Source organism: Botrytis byssoidea (assembly GCF_014898295.1).
Source record: "Botrytis byssoidea strain MUCL 94 chromosome Unknown BBYS_005, whole genome shotgun sequence".
Classification (NCBI taxonomy): Eukaryota; Fungi; Ascomycota; class Leotiomycetes; order Helotiales; family Sclerotiniaceae; genus Botrytis; species Botrytis byssoidea.
In genome coordinates, this window is record NW_024065846.1 from 71,586 (window position 1) to 93,426 (window position 21,841).

The 21,841-nt window shown below is 42.2% G+C and overlaps 5 protein-coding genes across 5 annotated transcripts; 4 read left to right on the top strand and 1 right to left on the bottom strand.

The window, feature by feature from the left end:
- Window positions 1–3,807: 3,807 nt before the first annotated feature.
- EAE97_002835 (uncharacterized protein) lies at window positions 3,808–4,893 on the bottom strand (the record flags this gene model as incomplete). The annotated part of the gene is made up of 2 exons (XM_038873347.1): window positions 3,808–4,794; window positions 4,849–4,893. 2 exons carry the CDS (start codon window positions 4,891–4,893, stop codon window positions 3,808–3,810), a joined length of 1,032 nt encoding a protein of 343 aa, XP_038735210.1.
- A 222-nt stretch (window positions 4,894–5,115) lies between these two features.
- EAE97_002836 (uncharacterized protein) lies at window positions 5,116–6,510 on the top strand (the record flags this gene model as incomplete). The annotated part of the gene is made up of 5 exons (XM_038873348.1): window positions 5,116–5,353; window positions 5,420–5,656; window positions 5,710–5,916; window positions 6,066–6,267; window positions 6,321–6,510. The coding sequence occupies exons 2-5, from the start codon at window positions 5,503–5,505 to the stop codon at window positions 6,508–6,510; spliced, it is 753 nt and encodes a 250-aa protein (XP_038735211.1). The 5' UTR covers window positions 5,116–5,353; window positions 5,420–5,502.
- A 3,031-nt stretch (window positions 6,511–9,541) lies between these two features.
- On the top strand, window positions 9,542–10,334 carry EAE97_002837 (uncharacterized protein; the record flags this gene model as incomplete). Its single annotated transcript, XM_038873349.1, has 2 exons — window positions 9,542–9,960; window positions 10,013–10,334. The coding sequence occupies 2 exons, from the start codon at window positions 9,542–9,544 to the stop codon at window positions 10,332–10,334; spliced, it is 741 nt and encodes a 246-aa protein (XP_038735212.1).
- A 1,499-nt stretch (window positions 10,335–11,833) lies between these two features.
- Window positions 11,834–14,809, top strand: EAE97_002838 (uncharacterized protein; the record flags this gene model as incomplete). The annotated part of the gene is made up of 1 exon (XM_038873350.1): window positions 11,834–14,809. One exon carries the CDS (start codon window positions 11,834–11,836, stop codon window positions 14,807–14,809), a length of 2,976 nt encoding a protein of 991 aa, XP_038735213.1.
- Window positions 14,810–19,620: 4,811 nt separating this feature from the next.
- EAE97_002839 (uncharacterized protein) lies at window positions 19,621–21,090 on the top strand (the record flags this gene model as incomplete). Its single annotated transcript, XM_038873351.1, has 1 exon — window positions 19,621–21,090. The coding sequence occupies one exon, from the start codon at window positions 19,621–19,623 to the stop codon at window positions 21,088–21,090; it is 1,470 nt and encodes a 489-aa protein (XP_038735214.1).
- Between the last annotated feature and the right edge of the window lie 751 nt (window positions 21,091–21,841).

Consider the following 21,841-nt stretch of genomic DNA (forward strand, 5'->3'; position numbering starts at 1 on the left):
CACTTTCCGTTCTATCGCGCGGGTGGTTCGTGCGGATGAAATTGGCACCAAATGCTGTTCTGGGTTTGCTCAGTGCTTCGTAATAACTCTTTCGGGAAGCATGCAGATTAAAGAGGTGAGGATAGATCCCAGGATTGTCCGTCTTTCCGCACTCTTGTCGCAGCGAATTCGTGTGAGTAAAGGTTTGAAACCCCCTTGTATTTCGGATTTCGGTCGCAGTACAATGAAAATGCTTGCTTGCTTGCTTGCTTGCTTGATCTATAATCCTTGTTCTGATCCACTGTCAAGAGACATTGATATTCGAAAAGCGGTAGGTAAAGAAAGTATCCTGTGATGAAGACGGAGAAGACGAGATCATTGGAAGTTCTGGGAAGAAGCGCGGAGTGATGAAACAGCCATGAAAGTTGTCGCGTACGAGGATTTCAAGGTTTGGTCTATGGAATGTAGGGACTATGAGACTATAAGACTATAAGACTGTCTATCTACAAACTTTGGCTTTTCCTCTTAGGCTAAACTATTCCGTCTTCTTCGAAAGCTTCTACGACTCAAAAGGTTGGATGATTTTAGACGCGGGATCAGACAAACACCCACTTGTCCTTGGATAGTAACTAGTTTTACGATTAGATAGCTCAATGCGGTTATGGATTTACCTGATAATGAACACGGGGGGTAGGGATGGGGATGGGAGCAAGATATTACCTGCAATAAGGTTATTAGACGATATGAGTGAAAGACTTTTTATCATCTTTCATACTTACAATACTGTCTGCACCTACGCAGCAAGTGGATTGCATTCGTAAGGATATCCGTCGAGAAGTCGTAATGCCTTCAAGATCATCTCTCAGCAAAATAGTCGAGTACTACTTATCCCCCTCTGTTTGTCTAGTATCTATCTATCTATCTATACATTGGGTCCAATCTAGTCAACTGGAATCCTGCATACGTTCATTGCTATCACAATCAGAGGCTTTCTCACGAGTCACAACCTTCATTCTTACAGTCAGTCAGTAGTCAGTCATACATCGTATATCAAATCATCTTCCTAGGAACTAGCTGCACGGCCACGATGCGAGGCGCAAGTACCATCATTGATTCATAGACTCATTCCACAGATTTCTGTTCAGATACCTCAGATACCTCAGATACCTCAGAGATCAAAGCAAAGCCGCCATAGCGATAGGATTTCCATCGCATGCTCTGTCTAGTGCCTGTGAGCATTTTTGCGTAGACTCATTTCCTTTCATAGTCAGAGAGAGTGCGGACACAATGAACAATAATCAATCTAATCTACCTGCATATATATGAGCGTAGCACCACCGTATGAGCCATTCATTCATTGAAGCTAATACGAGTGCAGGATAATCGTACATTCACAATCCTTTCTCTCTCTCACCGCCGCATTCTCTTCTAATCCAAAGTGGGTTCATGAATGAACAAACGTTTAACCCATCCATGCCCATGTCCATGCCGGTACTTTCATCAAGCCAGGAACCACCATGGAGTTTGGAAAAAAAAGAAAGGTCAAGTACTAAACTCTTTCTTTCCAATGCTCGGCATCAATTCCTTTTGTCGTTATATTGCTTTTCAAAGCGCTTTTATGCATCGTATTCGACGGACATCCCCATCTTCTTTATCCTTGCCGACACTGTATCTTTTTCCGACTATCCGCTCTTCAGACGTAGTGGGTGTCACAAGATTAGATTGTCTCGATTGGACAATCCCTATGCATGAAAAAAGAAAACGGCAGATTCAAAAGCAGGTTCCATTTCCTTAGCCAGGAACCACGAACACCTCTCTTTTGCCGTCTGTAATTCGTCCATGAACCGAATTATAAAACATGTATCAAAGGGGTCGTCATGATTTCTGCGAATAATTATTTGGCAAGAATAGCTGCGCATACACTAGTAATAGATTGTGTTGACGGTGTGCAGTGTACAGTGTACGCATTACGGATTGCGGATTTACGGACTACGTACAGAATTCCATCGTACAGTGCGGAGAGGCACTTTCCTTCTCGAGCACCGAGTACCTTCTTCTGCAGATAACGATCGTACATGCGTTGGCTTGGTCATGGTGAGTATTTAGTTGGTGATAGTCCACGCGCGCGGTACTTCTCTGTACCATGGTAACGGATCGTATGGATTATGGATTATGGATTATGGATTAAAGCGTGGCTATGCAGCAACTGGGAGATTTAGGAGACTTGGTATCATCACGTGACATTTTTCCCTTTTCTATTTTTATCTTTGATTGTTCTCCCGCCGTTGTACTCCGTATGTAGCTAGGCACCTAGTACATACAAGCATTTTCATCTGATATCAAACGGTAGTCTCCCCCTTAGAAAACCTTCATTCATTTCACGAATTTTCATCCAATGCATCCACGTGCTGTTAGTGCAGAACACGACTCAGTATTAATTTTGAATAGAAAGAGTTTTCATTTTGCGAATGTTTGAGATGTATTTGTTTGCGCTTTGCTATCTTACATTTGTGTGCTTGTATTTGGCAATCTCAGTCTCGATTATGCTCTCTGATGAACATCTAGGAGTGTCCTAGTATAATTGCAACATGTAAACATTGCATTTATCTTAAATTTACTGTTCACCTGGAGTGGGTGAGCAGGTAGGAACCTTTGTATTTGCATAGCATTACATTTGTCCTAATTATACCCTTCATATACCCTAAACTTCGAAAATGTGAGGAGGAGTCTGGAACACGGCGATGGATAACGATAAAGACAAACTGCTCATGTGTATGCAGCATTCGATCGAGTACTTGACCCGCATTATTTTGGAGAACTTCATGTGCTACTCCATAACGTTCTGGCCAGATGAACTCCAGCTGGAGTTTGCAATTGAAGCTCCCCACCAGATATCTACACCAGAAATGATCCACAGTATGCGGCCACAGCTCCTTATATTTTACATTCTGGGGACAACTCTCTCGATACCAATTTCGTTTGTCATTGAACCAGATTCGGGCTTTGAATCTATGATCACACATGCCTATTCATTACTCTTCATTATTATTCTTCCCTCCGCCCACGAGTCTTCTTTAGGCAGCCTACCATGTTCTAATAGACGTATACATCAGAATAATGAAGCATGATTGTCTCAGATGAAGTGAAATGTTGAAGTCTCGTTTTTTAGATTCCTTAGGAGCGATAATTCTTCGCTCTGTATTGTTAACGAGATAGTGGAGTTTCGATACCCAATTTTATAAAAACTGCCCTAGAATATTCAAGAATGTTGAAAATTTTGAAAGCAACTCCACATGACAAAAAATTAGATTACGATATGGACACAAAGAAAGTGTATCCCTCCAGGCTGGTGGGAGAATGGAGAAGGACGGGGTAAATAGAAAGAATTCCTTCTGTGCTCGCAAAATATCCACTGCAACTTTTGTCGCAACAGTTGGGAATTTGGGTTGATCAATGATTCTTTCTACATAAAGCTTAGTTTCGAACGTTTAGTTTTCAGGATTTCCTGGTCTAGAGTTCTATATCACAATCCATTCTAAGGTTTTGTTATCCGCTCTGTCGTGTTGGTACAAATGCCCATTAGCGACAATTCCGTCTATTTTTCATATGACCCTTAGCAAAGTCCCTGACCAAGTCAATACTAATAGGATTCTTGTAGATTAGAGATATCCTGGGTTCTAGGACACCTGGTGAGGACAAAAAGGTAGATGATGGTAGAAAACTGCATTACGGTCGATGAACAAGCTTAGATTTACACAACCCGTAAACACTTTAATATTCACATAATAACGCTCAAGAACATGAAAACATTACACCCACACCCAAAAATCATTTCTTCGCACTCCTAGCTACACCAAATTTTCTCCCCCAGGCTCTAGCTTTCCGATCCATGTCCGCCCTAACAAATACCATTACGATGCCCATCAAACCAGCTAATATCCAACTCAAAATAACTCTTCCAAATCCACCCCTCACACTACCTCCAAGCACACCTCCCTTAACCAACCACGTAAGCATATCCGTCGTGATAAGTTCCTCTCCTCCCTCCAACCCCTTAATACTCCTCTCCGCAATAACATGAGGTGTTCGAGCCTCATCGCCTTCCTCAAGCTGCAAAGTAAGACCATGCTTAGTCAGATTCTCCGTCTCGTACGATTCCGTCAGAATAGTAGCTGGAAAAATAGTATGTACTCTCAGCCGCGGCGCACCCGGAAAAGCCGCAGCATATAGATTCATCTCCTGCGAAAGCGAATCGGAAAGCGAGCGCAGCGCCGCTTTGGAAGGACTATACGGTGCATACCCCGCAAAACTGTACAGCGCCACAAAAGACGCTGTGAAAATAAGATGGCGCGCAGGGGGTGCAGTATTACTCTTGCGCTCCGCTGTACTAGATGCGGGATCACCAGCTTGCGTATTCTCCAATGGCTTGAGCCAGCTTCTCAACGTCGCATGCGCCATATACGCACTCGTCATATAGTTACTCGCCATCTGTTTCTCAATCTGCTCCACCGGCGTATCGACAAACAGCGCCGGATACGCACTCCCCGCACAGCACCACACTGTATCGGGGGGCGCCCCATTCCACGCCACCACCTCATTAATCACACGTGCGCATTCGGTCGCGGAACATAAGTCCGCGCTGATGTGGTGGAAGCGCTGGGTGGAGGGATTGGCGGCTCCCAGCTGGATGTACGAGATTGCTTGTTGTAGCTTTTGAGGATCTCGCGCGACAATGACGATGTTGGCGCCTTTTTGGGAGAGTTGATGACCGACTTCTTGGCCCATGCCGCGGGAACCGCCGGTGATTAAGATGGTCTTTTGGTAGGTTAGTTTAGGGTTCGGGGAAGGAACGGGTGGAGAATTGCGCACCTTGCCATTCACTGGGAATGCGTTGTGAGAAGATATATAACCCATGTTTTTTATTGTGATCAAACGGTGTGTTGAAATTGCTTATGAGCATTCAATAACGAATTGTCCACATAAAAAGTACTCGAGAGATAAAGATCCTCAAATTCCTTGCATCAATCAGCAATCCGTGATAAAGGTAAAATAAAAATTCTCCAAAGTACGCAATAACGAAATAATTTCCCTTCATTCACTGCTAGCTATATATCATTCACTCCCTTCGCATCGTATACCTGAACCTATAGATTAACAGATCACATCTTATATATCTGACATTATACACGCCGCCGACCAGCGTATTTATATGGGTCACATTCAGGGGTTCTGACATAAAAATTGGATGGACAACGTTCTTTCCCCAACCCCGCGTTTTTTGAGGGTAGGTGTTTGGTCTGAGGGTCGGGTTGAGAATCGAGAGTGTGGGTATATTGTGTATTCTGTGATGGAGTTGTAAATTAGGAATTTGTGTGTATGTAGGAAAATATTTCTATCTTTACCCATTCAACATGAATTAACTAAATGATTTAAACCTTAGACAATGCGCCTACCTCCTAGCTGTCAACACACGTTCTTGTAGACCGAATAAATACACTCTCGCCTGCCCATTCTTTCATTCTTATGCAGGCTTTCAGAACCATATATATAGCGATGAGTATAGGTTTTCTACTCACGATTATCGCTGGATTTAACATGTCTTCCGTTCAGCTCCCCGCTCGACAGTGCTTAACATGTGCTTCAAATGGAGCTACATGTGATGGAGGATTCCCTGTTTGTAGGTCTGAGCTACGCTAGTATTGCAATCTTTATTTACTCATAGGTTGGTAGGCTCTTCATGCCTCTCGTCGAAAGAGGCTTGTGAGAAACCAGAAATTGAAATCGAGGTGCCATGGGAGAAATCTCCTATCTCTCAATCTTGCGAGGTTTTGTCTCTTGATTCCACCCATAACGATGCATTCTTCACGGAAGATTTCATCAAGACACAACATGGAGGGTTTTTACAGGGCATGACGCAAGTCTATGAAACTCTTCATCGTATGGAATATATTGAAGAATCTGAGATCAGGCGGCCTCCACATCGAAACCTTCCAGAGAGGAGCTCGTCACGATTGGATTAGAGCCTGAAGTTATTGCTCTCCTCTAACATCTCCGGTTTCTCGGGATGGATGATGAGATATCATAAGGCACCCTTCCTTACAACTATTTGAATGATGCTTCCGACGCTCGCGAAGTTCTCTGGAAAGGGGAATACGATCTTGCACCATGGACTGTCCGCCTTGGTTCCTGCAAAGTCAGCCCGGATATATTTGGACGAACTATCATTTACGATATTCGCACAAAACACATTATTCAGTGGCCGAATAATTCACCAGGCTATACAAACACGTATCTAGACTTGCCATCTGTACCTGCGAAAGTTGTGCTAGATCAATGGATAGAACACCTTCGAGACTTGAAAGAATGCCATGGTCTAATGGAAGATCCCGTCACGTGGATTCAGAACCCCCAGCTCCTCCATCTGGTTATGTCGATTATGTTGCCAATGGGTATAAGATTGTGGATCCAACACCCGACGCGGATCAATACTTGCTCGAGGGTTATGACAAGAGAGCTGCACAGAAGAGATGATTCGTTGAATATGGTTGGCCGGATGATTTTAGGGTCGAGGAGTTCAGAAGTGCGAAACAGAAGTTCGACAAGGAAGATAGGAAGTTTAGGATGGTGGCTCCAAAACTCATGCACACTGGCCCGTAGGATGGGAAAGCAAGAGCAATGGCAGAAGCAGTGGCGAAACACTCAAAGTTCTTGGAAGAATCTGCTGGGTGGGGAGCAATCATTAAAAGTAGTCGGTGATAGCCACAATGTTCGGGGTACAATTAGTTTAATGGAGTGCTCGAGCTCCTTGGCAGACCTGGATTGTTGTACATGTTAAAATCTTATTCTAAAGTATTCTTCATTATCATCTACTATACAAAAACTTACATTCTTCAACTGTGCCCTTTTCTGGATGCGGAGACTGACTTTATTTTTCTCCCTGGCTGGATGAGAAGAGATGGTAAATAGAGTTGACGAGGGAATAGAATAGATTTTTCGAATCATTGCTGTGGATGTAAGACCAAATGCCAGAACCGGAACCGATGATGACGGCTTGATGGTGGGCGATTGCTTGTTGAATCATCATAGTTACTTGAGTAGAGTGAGAGGGAAAGGGAACGGCGTGGGGCTACCTGCTTTGCAATCAACATTTTGCAAGGAAGCGGGGTTCGTGATAGGAGAAGTGAGACTTGGAGGAAGTAGAGTTATAAAATCTCCAGTGCTGGTTGGTGACAATGGAATAGAAGTGAACATGGCTCCGAGACTAGGAATTATATAGAATTTACAGGGGCTCTTTAGGCACCATAGCCTGAAGCAGATATGCAACAAAACTTTTGAAGTTTCTGCCAGGGCGGTGGGATTGATTGATCTGATAATGAGGGTGAGAATCTGATAACTTATTAATGAGGGGATGGGAATAGGATAATAAGTTTTATTCCTTTTCTCTGCCAAATCTGAATCACAGATTATATATCTTGTTGACAGGGCTTTGTTTCTCTGAGAATTGCTTCAAAATTGTATGTGTATTATCAGCAGTATCTGAAGTGATCAAGGCATGGGCTCGTTCTCCTGACACAGGCTGTTCGCCTAACATTGATGTTCCTGGAACTTGTTTTGTTGTTCATATCAATGATGTGCAGCATTAACGAGTCAATGGAAACAGAAACATCATCATCTGTGCATGGATATAATGGACATCTCGTCCGGTCTGAATTTTGGGCGTATTGTTTTCTAAAGACAAGCTTTAGCGAAACCTCCGTGGCGAGCGGATGCTGTCGCAATCACAACTATGTGATATAATGGGTAATTCTGAATTCTTTCTTTCCCAGGAATCCTGTGCATATCCACCATGTCACTGATTTTTTCAATGTTTTTCAGATCTGCGAACCAACGCCATACTCTCGTATTTATCGTTGTTCAATGGACTAATTCCGAAGGGATTTGTCCAAAACAGATCCGCCATTATAAGTATATTGGTCCCAACATCTCAGAGCGCCTATATTAAACGCTGGATGAAAAAATGGGTGTAACCTGTAACGCGTATGATCAAAACTCGACTCTTCTTTGTCATAATTTGAACTGTGAAACTTTGTGAGGTGTTAAACTCATGGAAATATCTGAGCTGAGAAGAAATCAGGATGACCGTGTGTTTGTGAAAAAAGCAAGTGCGTATAGTAAGTACTAGGTCTAGGTAGGAGAATCAATATTGAGGGGTAACGCAATGATGATGACTGGTGCCGCTCTTGTACTTAATTGAGCAGATTTATGAATATCATATCGCAATGTATCTGTCTCACTACCTAGATATAGACTAACTAATCTTCTTCCTGAAATGCACATCATGCAAAAGTTATTTTCGAGATCACTTGATCACACTTCTCAAAGCAATAAAGATATGTTTAGTGAAAGTGTTCGGTTAAGGATAATACACGAGCAGTATAACGAAGTCTTTGATATTTGATTGATCCCTGATGAATTAAGCTTATTAAGCTTCAATTAAGAAAACTTAAGGTTAACAGAATCTTTTAGTGTGAAACTTAATCGTTAAAAGTCCACTATTATTCCATAATTCTATAATTTGCTAAAACGTTCCTGCAGAGCTTACCTTACCTGACCACTTTTACTACTTAACACGGCAGAGTTGTGGGGGGAAGAAGAAACAGAACGGAAACATCAAATTTTCCGATGAGAGGATAATTACTAGGTAGGTACCTAGGTGGGTATAGGTATGACATATATGAAGGAAAGATGAGGAGTTCATAGGCGATGGATTGAAGGGGGTATAAACATCTGTATATATGAATGTTTTATAAACAATATCTTTACTGCATAATCTCACAATATATATTTCAAGTGACCGAATAGTGAAGCAACATCTCGTATTTTTATACTTCCATCTGCCCCCGCAAAAAGCCTGCATTTAGCTTATTATTACAGTAGATCTCCACATTCGATGAACCTTGCCCTTCCCTTCCCTTCCCTTCCCCTTCCACCTTTTCTACCAAAGCAAAGTACCCTTTTGCAACAAACAACCAACTCCTTCCACTCGTGAATCCTTCAGACTATAATCTCGATACCAACTGCTTCTTACATTCATTCATCAACAATCGTTCATTAGCATTATTTTGTGTGTAAATCGTTTTACTCCTCAAGTATATTGACAGTCCAAACCGAAACAGTACCAAACCTTGGCATCTTCTTCCAATATTAGCCACTACCGAAATTACTTGGATGGAGAGAAGAAAATAAATCGTAACACAAGAATCCCTGGACTATGATCATACCATCACGATCGATCAATTGTTACAGCGTCGAAGCCATCGCCTATTCTGCCATCCGCTCATCCATCCATCAAGGAACAAAACCGGAAGGCGAAATTCCAACCTCATATTAAATCCCCTCAATAAATATCTCCTATCCGCATTCCACGGGAGATATCCGCACGCCATATATACGAAACAATCATAGAAACCTGCGAGCGACGAGAAATTAGTGGAAGAGTCGGAAGATAATTGTAGATTATTGTCGCAATCGCAAAGACCATCGTCTACCAACATCCCACACAATGTATCGATCCATCCTCTTATTTGCGACGTCAATTCTACCCGCTATTGTCGGAGCCCAAAAATTGCAAGATGGCGCCATTGTTCCATTCTCATCCGACCTTCCATCGTGTGCCTCGCAATGTGGACCTCTTTCCGATGTTCAAGGGGGTTGCATTCCTCCAAAGACGCCCGATGTCTCTAGCTCTTGTTTTTGCGCAGATGCTAGATTGACGCCTTTCCTTACTGGAACTTCTGGGGTATCTTCTGTGTGTGGTGCTGCAAGCTGTACGTCGGAAACGGATTTACAAAGTATCGAGACTTGGTACCAACAATATTGTAATACGCAATCGGCATCGACTACTACGTCAAGTAGTGGAAGTTCTGCTACTTCGTCGAGTTCATCGGGGTCAAGTTCGGGTAGCACAACAAATCAATCTTGGTACGTAGTTTTTACATGGCAACGGTCATGCAAATAGCTAATTCTCTTCAAGGTTCTCTAGTCACGCGAAATGGGTTGCAATGCTTATTGTACTCGTTATTGGAATAACACTTGCCTGGCTTATCGCATTCTACTTCCGAAGGCGATATCTTAGAAATAGGGAAAAGGAAATCGAAATGAGACCACCAGTTGCTTTGGGACCACATCAACTTCAAAATACAACAGATGGATACAGATATGGAGAGGGCGCCATTAATGCTGCTGAGGGAGGACATCACAAGGAAGCTACTAGGTCAACCGTGACATCTACACCAGCAGAGGCAACGAGGGGCAAACGGGAAAGTAAGAGTCTCCAGAAGAAGCAAAGAACTTAATTTATTGGATCTTTAACAAATGATGGAATTCATGACTGAGGCGTTCGACTCGGCGACAGGGCAAGGTGTTTGGGGAAAAGTTAAAAGGCATATCGTCTTTGTTGAATATATTTATTAATGGATGGAGCTTTGTTGATACCACAGGTGAATGGCGGTAGCGTCACATAATGGAATGTCTTGTTCAGTCTGAATGAGTACATTATTCAGGAGGTATCAAATACCTAGTTGATACTGTTAATATTATGAAGTTTCCATATTCATCTGTTGTTTAGTGCAAAGGAATTGGGAGTCATTTGTTACATTTGGTTTCCGGATAAAAAGTGGACAACAGTTCCCATCTGATTTGCTTGTACACAGTGTTAAATAGTCTAGACTGACAGACTATTAAATGTAAATTTCAGGAATCTGAGAGCCGGTGCTTGTGGGCTGTATTCCACATGATTAGAAAGCTAGTAAGTGAATCAATCCATTGTGGACTTTTCTTCTCTCCAGAGTATGAAAGCCAAAGATCCTTTCACAAGTACCATCTCAAAAAATAGCTACACGATGTCTGTCCAGGCAACAATTCCCAAAGAAGTTATCATCCTCATCTCTTGCATTCTGTTCACTTGTTATATTCTCAACTATTTAGTTTATGAAACATTCTGGTTCTGCATTGGACTTGAGACCGTTTTCTTCTGCTGTGGGTTGGGAGTCTATCTTTTGGCTGTCAATAATATCTACAGCTTCAGATTAAACTGGATTAGCAAGAGAGGTAGAAGTATGGTTTAGGAGTGTTGACATTGAGACTTACTTGAAAGGATACACGATCTTGATTACTCAGGTTCTTCAGGTTCTCCGATTCACTTTTAGGAAAGTCTCCTTACCCTCTGACTCGAAGTTGATCCGAGCATGGACAGTGAGATATTCACTTCTGATCCACAATCTCCTCTGCTCCTCTTTTTCTGCCTAGAATCTCAAGCTGGCGCCTCGACCGACCATTCTTGTGATCCTTTTAGGAAAGACCTCCGACCTCTTCTTCCCTCCATTCTGGTTTCTCTTTCTTTTACAGTAGACAACCTTGGATACCTCTCTAATATCTTGCAATACTTGTTTTCTCAAGTCGCATCCCATACTTCCTCTCCCTTTTACAACTCTCAACTTTTAGATACCTCTACAATCTTGTAGATACTCATTTATTCAAACTATCACCTTGCTTTCTACAAACACTTGCAATATTCGATCACATACTTGCTTCTAGTCCCGCAGAATTCCTCAAGTTCACTACTTCACCTTCTTGATTTGCCATTAAAAAAACACTTCACATATTTCATTTTCTGCACCGCCAGTTTTACCATTTTGCTTTTCAGATTGCGGCACTTCACAGTTTGTCTTCACACAACAGAACTTCGACTTCTTTATCCTAGATCAAAGCCTCCGAGTTGCTGCTCGGCAAAGACCACACTCAACTCGAAATAGCATTACACATGATCTACTAAATCTATCAATACTACGGAATCATGGATATGCCTTCGTCTTACCGGAACGGGGGCGAGTCTTCCAGACTCGATCATATTGGCCAACAATCTTCTTATACCACCCCTCCATCATTTGGTCTCACCTCACACCCACAACGCATCTTAAAGCATGCTAAACATCAACAAGCAAATGCAGAATATGCAGGATACGCAGAATCTCCGGAATATGCAGACCTCGTCACAAAGTTGCAAATCCGCATTGCTGTTCTCGAGAACGATCTCGCCCATGCTACAAAGGATAAAGATGAAGCTATCAAGAGTTCCGTCATCATTGCTAGGGCATTGGGTAATGCTGCAAATAATTCAGAGTCAATTACGAGAAAGCTACAAAATCCTGATGCCGAAGAGTTGGAGGAGTTGAGAGTTGTAGTGCCAATATTGAGAAGAGAAAATGCTGTTCTTTGGGAACGCATCGAGTCTCGACAGACTGATCACATGGGAATCAATGCTAGTCTCACAGATGCTGGATTTAAAGACAAGAACGTCGATACGTTTCCCATGGATGAAACCAACCACCATATCCCATTCAGGCCACGCACAAAACATCCCATCATTGATGCGGCCATAAGGAGAATCAGCACTCAGGAAGAATCCAGGTTCTCTCATCATCCTGTCAGCTTCAGCGAAGCAAGCCATCTTCCCAACACGGTCAATCTTCAGCGAGGTGAAGACGGTAGTTTATCGGTTCCAACCAGCTTTCCCATTCTCCCCAGTACGCAAAAGAGAAAAACCATTCACGACTACAACACCTCCACACTCGATGACGTTCTTGCCTCTGATAATGACGATGAGGAACCGGTAATCAAAATCGAAGATCAAATTCTCTTTCAACAAAAGGCACATGCAAATTTCATCAATGTTCCTGCTCCTGCTGTCCTCAAAGCCGGTTTTGACTTATCTCCAGAAAAGGCTGTGAGGGGTCACGATTATGCCAATCAAAGTCAAGCTAATCGAAATGTCTACTATGATAGGTTCAATACACGCAATTCGAATGCATCAACTCGTTCCCGATCCGGAGAACTCGCCGATTTGAGGCCAGGAACCACTATCTGGACAACACCTCAACAGAGAGACGGTGAGATCACGACCCACATGGGCGATTGCGATCCAAAAAATCGTAACATTCCGGACTATTTTAGATACGGAATTCTTTATGTGCCTGGACCAGGAGAGTGTGATTTTCTGAGAGGTGTCCATATTGGTGGTATTCCAGAGGATATGGGCCTGAGAGATGTTCTTACGAGGGTTAGAGGTGGTAGGATCTACTCGGCGGTTTTATTGGACACAATGAAGTTGACGGGTAGTAAGTCCGCGTTGATTACGTTCATCAATCAGGAGGATGCCAAGGCTTATGTTGAGTATGCGAGTGCTCATCCCATTACGCTTGGGGCAACAGATTTGGGTGGTGAGAATGTAGCCCAGGCGATTGTCACACAGATTCATACTCCCACATACCCTTTCTCTCCAGGAAAATTTAGGACGATCTTTGAGCTAAATCGTACTCGTATTCTTACGGTCCCCAATTTTCCTCCAACACTTTCCCTCCGGAATCTCGTGTATGATTTGAAAAGTAGAAATGAGTTTAGGGCTAACAGCTTGCTCGAATGGTACATCGATGAAGAAGGAACTCTCAGAATGGAGTTTTCTAGTATGGATGAAGCTGGGAGTGCTTTTAGTCTTTTAACCAGGTCGGGTGGCTACAGAGATTTTGGATTGATCTTGCAATTTGAGAGGGATAATTGTGAAGGAAACTTGCAGGAATTGGAGAGAGAACCTGAAAAGAGAAGACCCATGTTTCCTCCAACAGGATTGGGAGTTGAAACCAATAGACGTGGAAGTCGAGCTGAGGGAATGGCCGATGATTCGAAAGTGGATGCAGTTGTTGATTCGGTTTTAGTGGTGCAAAGAAAGAGATTAGCGGCGTTACAAAGGCAACATGATGTTATTCCCAGTCTGAGGGGCTCAGCTTTGAAGACAGGTTCATGGGCCGATGAGGTCGAGGAGGAATTGGAAGAGACGACATCGATTCAAGATTTTGGTTGTCAAGATGGAGATACCGGTACTATCAGACATCGACCACATCGAGCACATTCCAGTACCGAATCCACATCAACCCTCGTCGGAGCATCTTCTGATGCCCCGCAAAAAGATGAAGACTCCTCTTTCGTTACACCAAAACGTGCACCTCGCATTATTACCGGAAAGCAATGGCTCCTTGAAGTTGCTGCCGCTGAATCTTCTTCTCAGAATCCATCTACATCATCAGCTACATCAAATTCTGATGTGCCAGCTCCCATGCCAGACACACCTACCTCCAATAATGCAACACCTAGACCCCGTCTTATCGTCTCAACCACGTCTCTTCCTCAAACGATAGCCACCAAATCCTCCTCCCCAAGCTCCGCAGAATACAGTATTCATTCATTCGCTTCCTCCGCCATTTCCGCCGCCGACAACGACACTACGTCCCTCCCATTTTCTCACTCCAGAAAACAAATACAAGCTCCCTCTACACACAAGGCTAAGTCATCAGTCCAGTTCCTCGGTCCACTCATCTCCGCCTTCCAACCTGCCCATCCCGGAGAATCTCTCCCCAGTCTTCCGATCGATTCAACTGCATCAAGATTAGCCCCGCCAAACGCAAATACTCAAACCCTCGAAACCTTTAGATCTACAATCGAAAATGCAGATACGAAGGTTTATTTCGACCTCGACCCGGAAGCTGATACCAAGAAGGCAATTTTGGAGAGTGAAGTCGAGAGTGATCATGAAGCACGTGGAATTGTGGATAAAGGAGGGGTTTTGAGTGTGGACAAAGGAAAGGGAGAGGGTAAGGAGAATTCAGTGAAGATTAATCCGGATGAAATTGATCTTGATGGCGAATCTGACGGAGAGGAAGATGAGAATGAAGGACTTTTTCAAAAGCAACTAGTTCTTGATGCTAGACCTCAGGATTAACGTGGAGATTGGGGCGAAGATGCAGATGGGGATGTATGCAAGGCAGATATCTCTACTCATTCATCTAACATCGATGGAGAGATGATGGGTTTTACTTCTACTTCTATTTTTTTTGGCTTCTGCTTCTGGATCGAGGAATCATATTGGGGATGGAGTCATGGGTAGAAATTTGAATGCTGGTGCTAACATCATCAAAAGATTGCATAGCGTGATGGAGGGGGCTTTTCCCCCCTCGCGATGAGATATCGTTTTACCACAAATATCTGCTGGGATGGATGGTCAGGGTGCATACGCTAGATTCAGATGATTCCGTATTGAAAGCGGAATGATCTTTTGAATTCTCAATTTCCGCTTATTTCTGTTATCTACTTTTTTACACTTCTATTTGTTGGAGAAATTTCGTACACGCGGATTTACTAACTCATCTATCGATCTATCTATTTATTTTTCTCAAATAGACAAGTAGATAGTTTGAATATGAATCATTCATCCATTCATCTCTATCTCGAATCTCCAAGCAGCAGAAAAATGGTCTAAAAAACATATCAAATCAAAATGAAAGCAAAGTAAATATTCTCACCTCTCTCTAGATAGGAACTTGATCAAAAAATGCGTATTTACATACATCCATCATCGTTAGCGAGGTGAATTTTCCAAGCGAGCGAGAAATATGGGAGTTAGTTATATGTGGGAGAAAAAAAAGGGCCAAAATTGATCACCCTGATAAAAATTCATAAGAATTCAATAACAAACGGGTTTATGAGATTAAATAATGTTGAATAGATCCTTCTATTAGTTTCCAGTTATTACATTATTCAAGCTTCTACTTGTTTGAATTGATTTCGAATAATTAGATTGTTGTAGGGTTTCGCTAATGATTCATTCTGGTCTGTTCTGTTTTTTCTCCGTAGACGAGAATGTGAGTGACATGATTTATGGAATTGAGATAGTGGAAAAGTCTTGTGTAAGATAGAGTGGTGATTTGATGAAGGATGAGGGACTATGTTACATACTTTATCGGGTAAGGGGAAAGCAGCTTCGTATGCGGATTAGCGTGACAGTGATAAAGAATTGAAGATGGTGGATGCTTGGGAAGTGCGGGGTGGGATATTGATAGAGTTAGGATGGATGAATTGGATACGAGGATATGCGAGATTTTGTCTGTTGAGTCTTTGATGCAGTATTCAATACCTAGGTATGTAGAAAATCGGATTGAGCTTGAGGTGTAAGGTATATCAGAGATCTACGTAGCACGTGACTATTCGTTACATTTATCGGGTAACCGATTTCCCCACTATGTGCACGTCCCTACTACGTGCACGACTTTGGAAATATCAACATTATGGCTTCAAACATCGATGATATGCCTTTAGAGGCTCGTATAGAGCTTGCATTAGATCATTTGAAAGGGGTTCAAGCTCCTAAATACACCCAGACAGCTAATTTCTTCAAAATTGATCGATCCACGCTCTCCCGGCGGCATAGAGGTAAAACCACCTCGAGAAAACAGTTCCTCTCCGATACGAAACAAGCGCTTTCTAGTGATCAGGAGGAGGTTTTAATTGATCAAATCAACAAGCTGACACAGAGATCTATCCCTCCTACAAGCCGCATAGTCAGAAACCTTGCAGAAGAGATCCTAGGCAGAGAGGTGGGAAAGAACTGGACTAGCAATTTTGTCAAGAGGCATTCAACACGTCTTAAAAGTCGGTATCTCCGTTGCATTGATAATTTGCGTGTGAAAGCCGATAATGTTGCTATATTTGATTACTTTTATGATCTGGTTTGAGCTATTTTCTATTGTTGTTGATCTTTATTACCTAAAACGCTCTTGCTAATACCCCTCTTTTTTTAATTTAGTTGATAAAAGTGACCATAAAATACGATATACGGCCGAGAGATATATACAATTGGGACGAGAAGGGCTTTATGATCGGTATGGGGAGGACTATGAAGAGGATAATGAGTGCTAGCGCCTATAATAGAGGCAGAGTGACAAAAGCTAGGCAAGATGGATCAAGAGAGTTTATTACTCTACTGGCAGCTATATGTGCTGATGGGACAGCTCTCCCTCCCGCTCTTATTTATAAAGGAGACTCAGGGGATCTACAAAATACATGGGTTCAGGATGTAGGGGAGAAGGATAAAGCCTATTTTGGAGCCTCAAGCAATGGGTGGTCGTCGAATGCTTTTGGCCTATATTGGCTTATAAACGTATTCGACCCTGCTACACGTCGAAAAGCAGGTGGAAGATATCGTCTACTTATTGTCGATGGTCACTCTAGTCATGTCAATATGGAATTCCTTTCAAAATGCGATGAATTAAAGATTATTGTCTTAATTCTCCCCCCTCATTCTACACATCGACTACAGCCTCTCGACGTTGGAACCTTCGGTGCCCTTTCAACGAATTACAGTACATTATTGAATGATTTGATGCACAATAGCGGGGGAATTGTTGGTATGACAAAGCGCATGTTTTGGGGCATATTTAAAAAGGCTTGGGAGCTCACTTGTACGAGGCATAATATCTTACGATCCTTCGAAAAAACGGGCATATATCCTATGAATAGGAGTCTTACGATCGACTGTATTGCTCCGGAAGCTCCTTCTACGCCACCTACATCATTTAAAACTCGCAGGGATGCTCTTGCTACACCGTATACGTCAAAAGCGATGCGTAGAATGAAATTAGAATTTCGTCGCGCTCCCACCCATGAGATCACTTTAAAGCTTTTTAAGGCTGCAACTACATTAGGAGCTGAAGCTTCTATACAGGGGCATAGATCTAAAGGTTTAGAAGAGGCTCTAAAGCTTGAAAAAAGGAAAAGAGCTCGTTCAAAGCGTTTAAATCTCATTGGAGAGGAGGGGAATGGTGCGTTTTTATGGTCACCCTCTGCTATTATTAAAGCTAGAGCGTATCAAGAAGATAAAGCACTTAAAGAGGAGCAAGAGAAGGAAGCTAAGCTTCAAATAAAAGCTGAAAAGAAAGCTGAGAAGGAACGGAAGGAGATTGAGACGAAAGAGAGAGTATTGCAGAGGGAGGTTGATCGTCAGATTGCACGTGATGCGAAAGAGGAGGTTAAAAAGACTCTAAAATCAACGAAATCTCCAATCAAAAGAGATAAAAAGTTCCCCAAAGCTTCTTCTACTATAGATCTAACATCAACAAAGACTATAGAGCTCTCTGATGCTGTAGAGGCTAATAATTCGAAGGAGAAGGAGGAGGAGGTCATATTGCGATCTAGTAGAGGGCGAGCACTACGAGTTCCATCGAAATTCAAAATCTGAAGATTTTATTATGTTTTTAGATAGTATTATATCTTGTCATTTATCAATTAAATTGCTAGCTCTTTATCTTATAAATTGGAATTGTTATTAATTTTTAAAGTGATTCAAAATGGGTGATCAAGATCGTGCATATAGCAGGGACGTGCACGTAGTAGGGAAATCGGTTAGCTAAGAGAGCAAGGATCCCTAATGATTCTGCTTCTCTTCACTTTCTTACTTTGGTTTATTAATCGCTCTTCGATGTATTCTGACTTGTTGTCGTAACACTAGATTGAATAGACAGATGCTGAAGTTCTAGTCTTGGACATGTGATCGGGACAATCTCACACTGAATGGAGTCTAACGGACATCGATCCCAAATTGGTGAGTCTCCGTGTCTGTTGCACATCTCAAAAAACAAGATTATCGATATCACTCCGAGACCAGGGATATCCTTAAAACCTTGATATAAATGCCCTTTTAACAATAATGTCTTTCTAACGCTTTTGGAACTGGGCAATAGGGCATACATATTTCGAGACATGCAACAATTCCTCGTTTCAATACAACCTGACCAATCTTATCATATGATTCTATTGACAAGGCTTGGTATGCGAGATAAACATCCTCAAGTACGAGGTCACGCCGTACGATCACCATGATTTTGGTTCTCCTCTCCCGCCATTTACGAAAAGAGATGTAACCTTAAAGAGGATGGTAATACGACGTAGCCTTAGGATGACACCCAATCAATCGGAAACACAGCCAAGTATCTAAATAATGCCCTCTTCTTCCGACATGCAACAAAGCCGTCACTCACTGGCATCAATTACCTGTCTGTAAACACATCGCAAGCGCTCAGTGGTCATGTTTCTCACGTGTACTGACATTCATTGGTTGGGTACGTTATCGATGGTTGGTGGGGTGGCTCGAGAGTGGAGGTGTAGCATTCACTTAATTAATAAGGTTATTTATATTGGATCTCATAGAGTCGCAGTCGATCTCAGCCACCATATCGCCAACAATCTTTCTATTGAACACGAACACTCACTTAGTTTTCTCGTTGTTCGATTCATTAACAGCTGGCTTGAATGGCTATGTCTTACTTGTTTTGTTATATTTGATATGTTGGTATATCTTCTAGTCTTTTGTTTTTAATTCTCGATCTGTTTTCATATGACATCGATATCGCCGTGCTTACATGACAGTTGGTCTTTGCAGTGCAACGAGCTAGCTGGGCTGAATTTCCTTACCTAAATTTAGTATCCACCGCGAGAGTTCTTGGCTACAATAAGAAGCCTTCTAAGTTTACTCATCCTCAGCTCGAGAAGAATTGATATTTTTGTTCATCTCATCTAAGTTCTATTTCGAACTTGTCAGTACCTTCACCAGGAGTAATTTCGATTTCTATCGTTCAATCCTTCGTTCTGTTTTTTTGGTTCTGCAATACCCTCATTGCAACCATTCTTGTCTCACGTTCTCTCGAATTCATTCACAATATCAAATTCAGGATTGATACATGCATGTCGAAAGTTATCAAAATGGCAGACTTTAATTTCCCGGGAGTCGATCTCAGTGATCCTTTTCTTCCATCTCCCGGCTCAATATCTGTTTATAGTCCGTTCGAATACAGTACTCCTAAAGTTGCCGTCAAACCACCTCATGACTACGGTACATTTACATATCCGCTCACACCCGTGGATGAAAGACCTAGTACCGTCTCATTACCTTTACGATCTCGAAACTGTTCTTCAAATGCACCTCCCTCTCTTTCTTTCTCTCGTTCTTCTAGTACTTCGTCCGAGTTTTCTTTTTCCTCATCTGCATCAAATATTAATTGCAATCGGCTGTCGAATACCAAGTGGGCACCCCGTACTTCTTTTCCTCACTTTGTATCATTGCCACTGGAAATTCAGAGAACCATTTGGAGACATACGTTACCCAAACCGCAAGTCATTGAAATACATCAATACACTAAATCTACACCACGATCATCCTCTTCCTTTTCAACTTCAACGAAACAAGATGAAGAACTCCTTCCATCTTTGACAACTCAGAGTCCCTTTTCAATCGCCCTACACATAAACCGCCTCTCTCGTCGTCTCGCTCTCTCCGTTCTAACTCCACTTTCTTTCGCTCAACCTTACTACCTTCCTTCAAATCCATATGCTTACATAAATTATGTTCAAGATACCATATTCATCTCTTCTCATACTCTCTACCCTGATCTCGGAAATCATATCCTGTATTCTAGGAATCTACATATGATTCGATATTTGGCCCTAGAGTTTGAGGTGTGGTGTGAGCTACTTGGTGATAATCATTTTGTTAATGCACTTTTGGAAATGGAGGGATTGGTGAGCATTGAGATTGTTTTTGGGAAACAACCAGGATCGTCTTCTTTCTGTTCCGATCTTTCATCTAATGACGAATCGTCAACATTATCGAGACAACTCGAAGAATCGATAATGAATTGGGGAATCACACATCAAGCTCAAGATATTATTAGGTTTACAGAGCCGACAAGAAATGAGGAAAGAAACTTGAAAGTTATATTCGAAAAGGAATGCGAAAAGAAATGGTTGTGGGGAAGAGTGAGTGGATGGGAAGATGTAAGAGAGAAACTGAGGTTTAGATGGAAATCAGAAGAGAGCAACAGTATGATGCAGAATCGCGCTCACAGAGATACGAACGACAATGAAAACGAATCTCATACACCTCTACCATCCAGGTCAAGCGCAAGGGGTAATCTCCCAATTGAATTTTCCGGAATCAGCTCCGAGACAGAATACACGGGAGATGAACATGAGGAATTAGACCAGGGACTGGAAAGTCTAATGAATAGCGTGGATGATGTTATAATGGATTATGGATATGTAGCGCAAGGACGAGGGAGGTGGGTTAATGGCAGGGATGCATATGCGGATCGAGAAGACGCATATAGTGAGAGTAACTATTCGCGATGTTCGGCGAGTTTCGAAGATGATTCTGATACGGAGGGGTGGATTTAATGATTCTTTATTTTTCTTTTTGGGGAGAGTTTTGTTTTTGGGGAGGGAGAAGGACATTCACAGGGGGAGTTTCTCAGAGGGGAGGGGAAAGGCGGAGTTGGTTTGGTTACTGTTGTTTGCTCAACATATGGTAAAGGCGTTGGTTTTTGACTATGATGCCATGTTTTGAGACGATCGGATTGGTGGCGTTAAGGAAATAAGATTCTCGTGGATAACATTCTATTAGTCTAGTATCGAGCCTCGAGGTCCTTTCTACATTCTCATTTGTACCACTATTAAATATTGCCATTTTCCAAACACGATGTTAATCTACATTACAGTTGAGATTTCCATATCCTTGCCTCTTATACATCGTGAGATGACCTAGTTTATTGAAATTGCTGCAGAGGTAGTGCTTATGATTTACCTTTTATATCTGTCGAATTGCATTGCTCATGCAGTGCTTCCTTGAAATGATTTGGTATTAGACATTTGATAGGGCGAAAGATGCGTGACTAGGGATTTTATTTGATTGAAATGAAGATCTGTGGTTTTTTAAGTCGAGAGATTAATGCGTTTCTAGTGACTTTGGGAGGCACGTTTGCTTAGGTAGGTGGATGGATGAATGAATGAATGAGAGGAGATAATTTATAAGTAATTTACGAGTATGATTAGGGATATTATTGGGCTCTGTGATGTGATGTGATGGGATGTATGCTTCTGGAGATTTTTATTAGTAGTGTTCTGGTTTGAGATGGTATTCGGATGGATG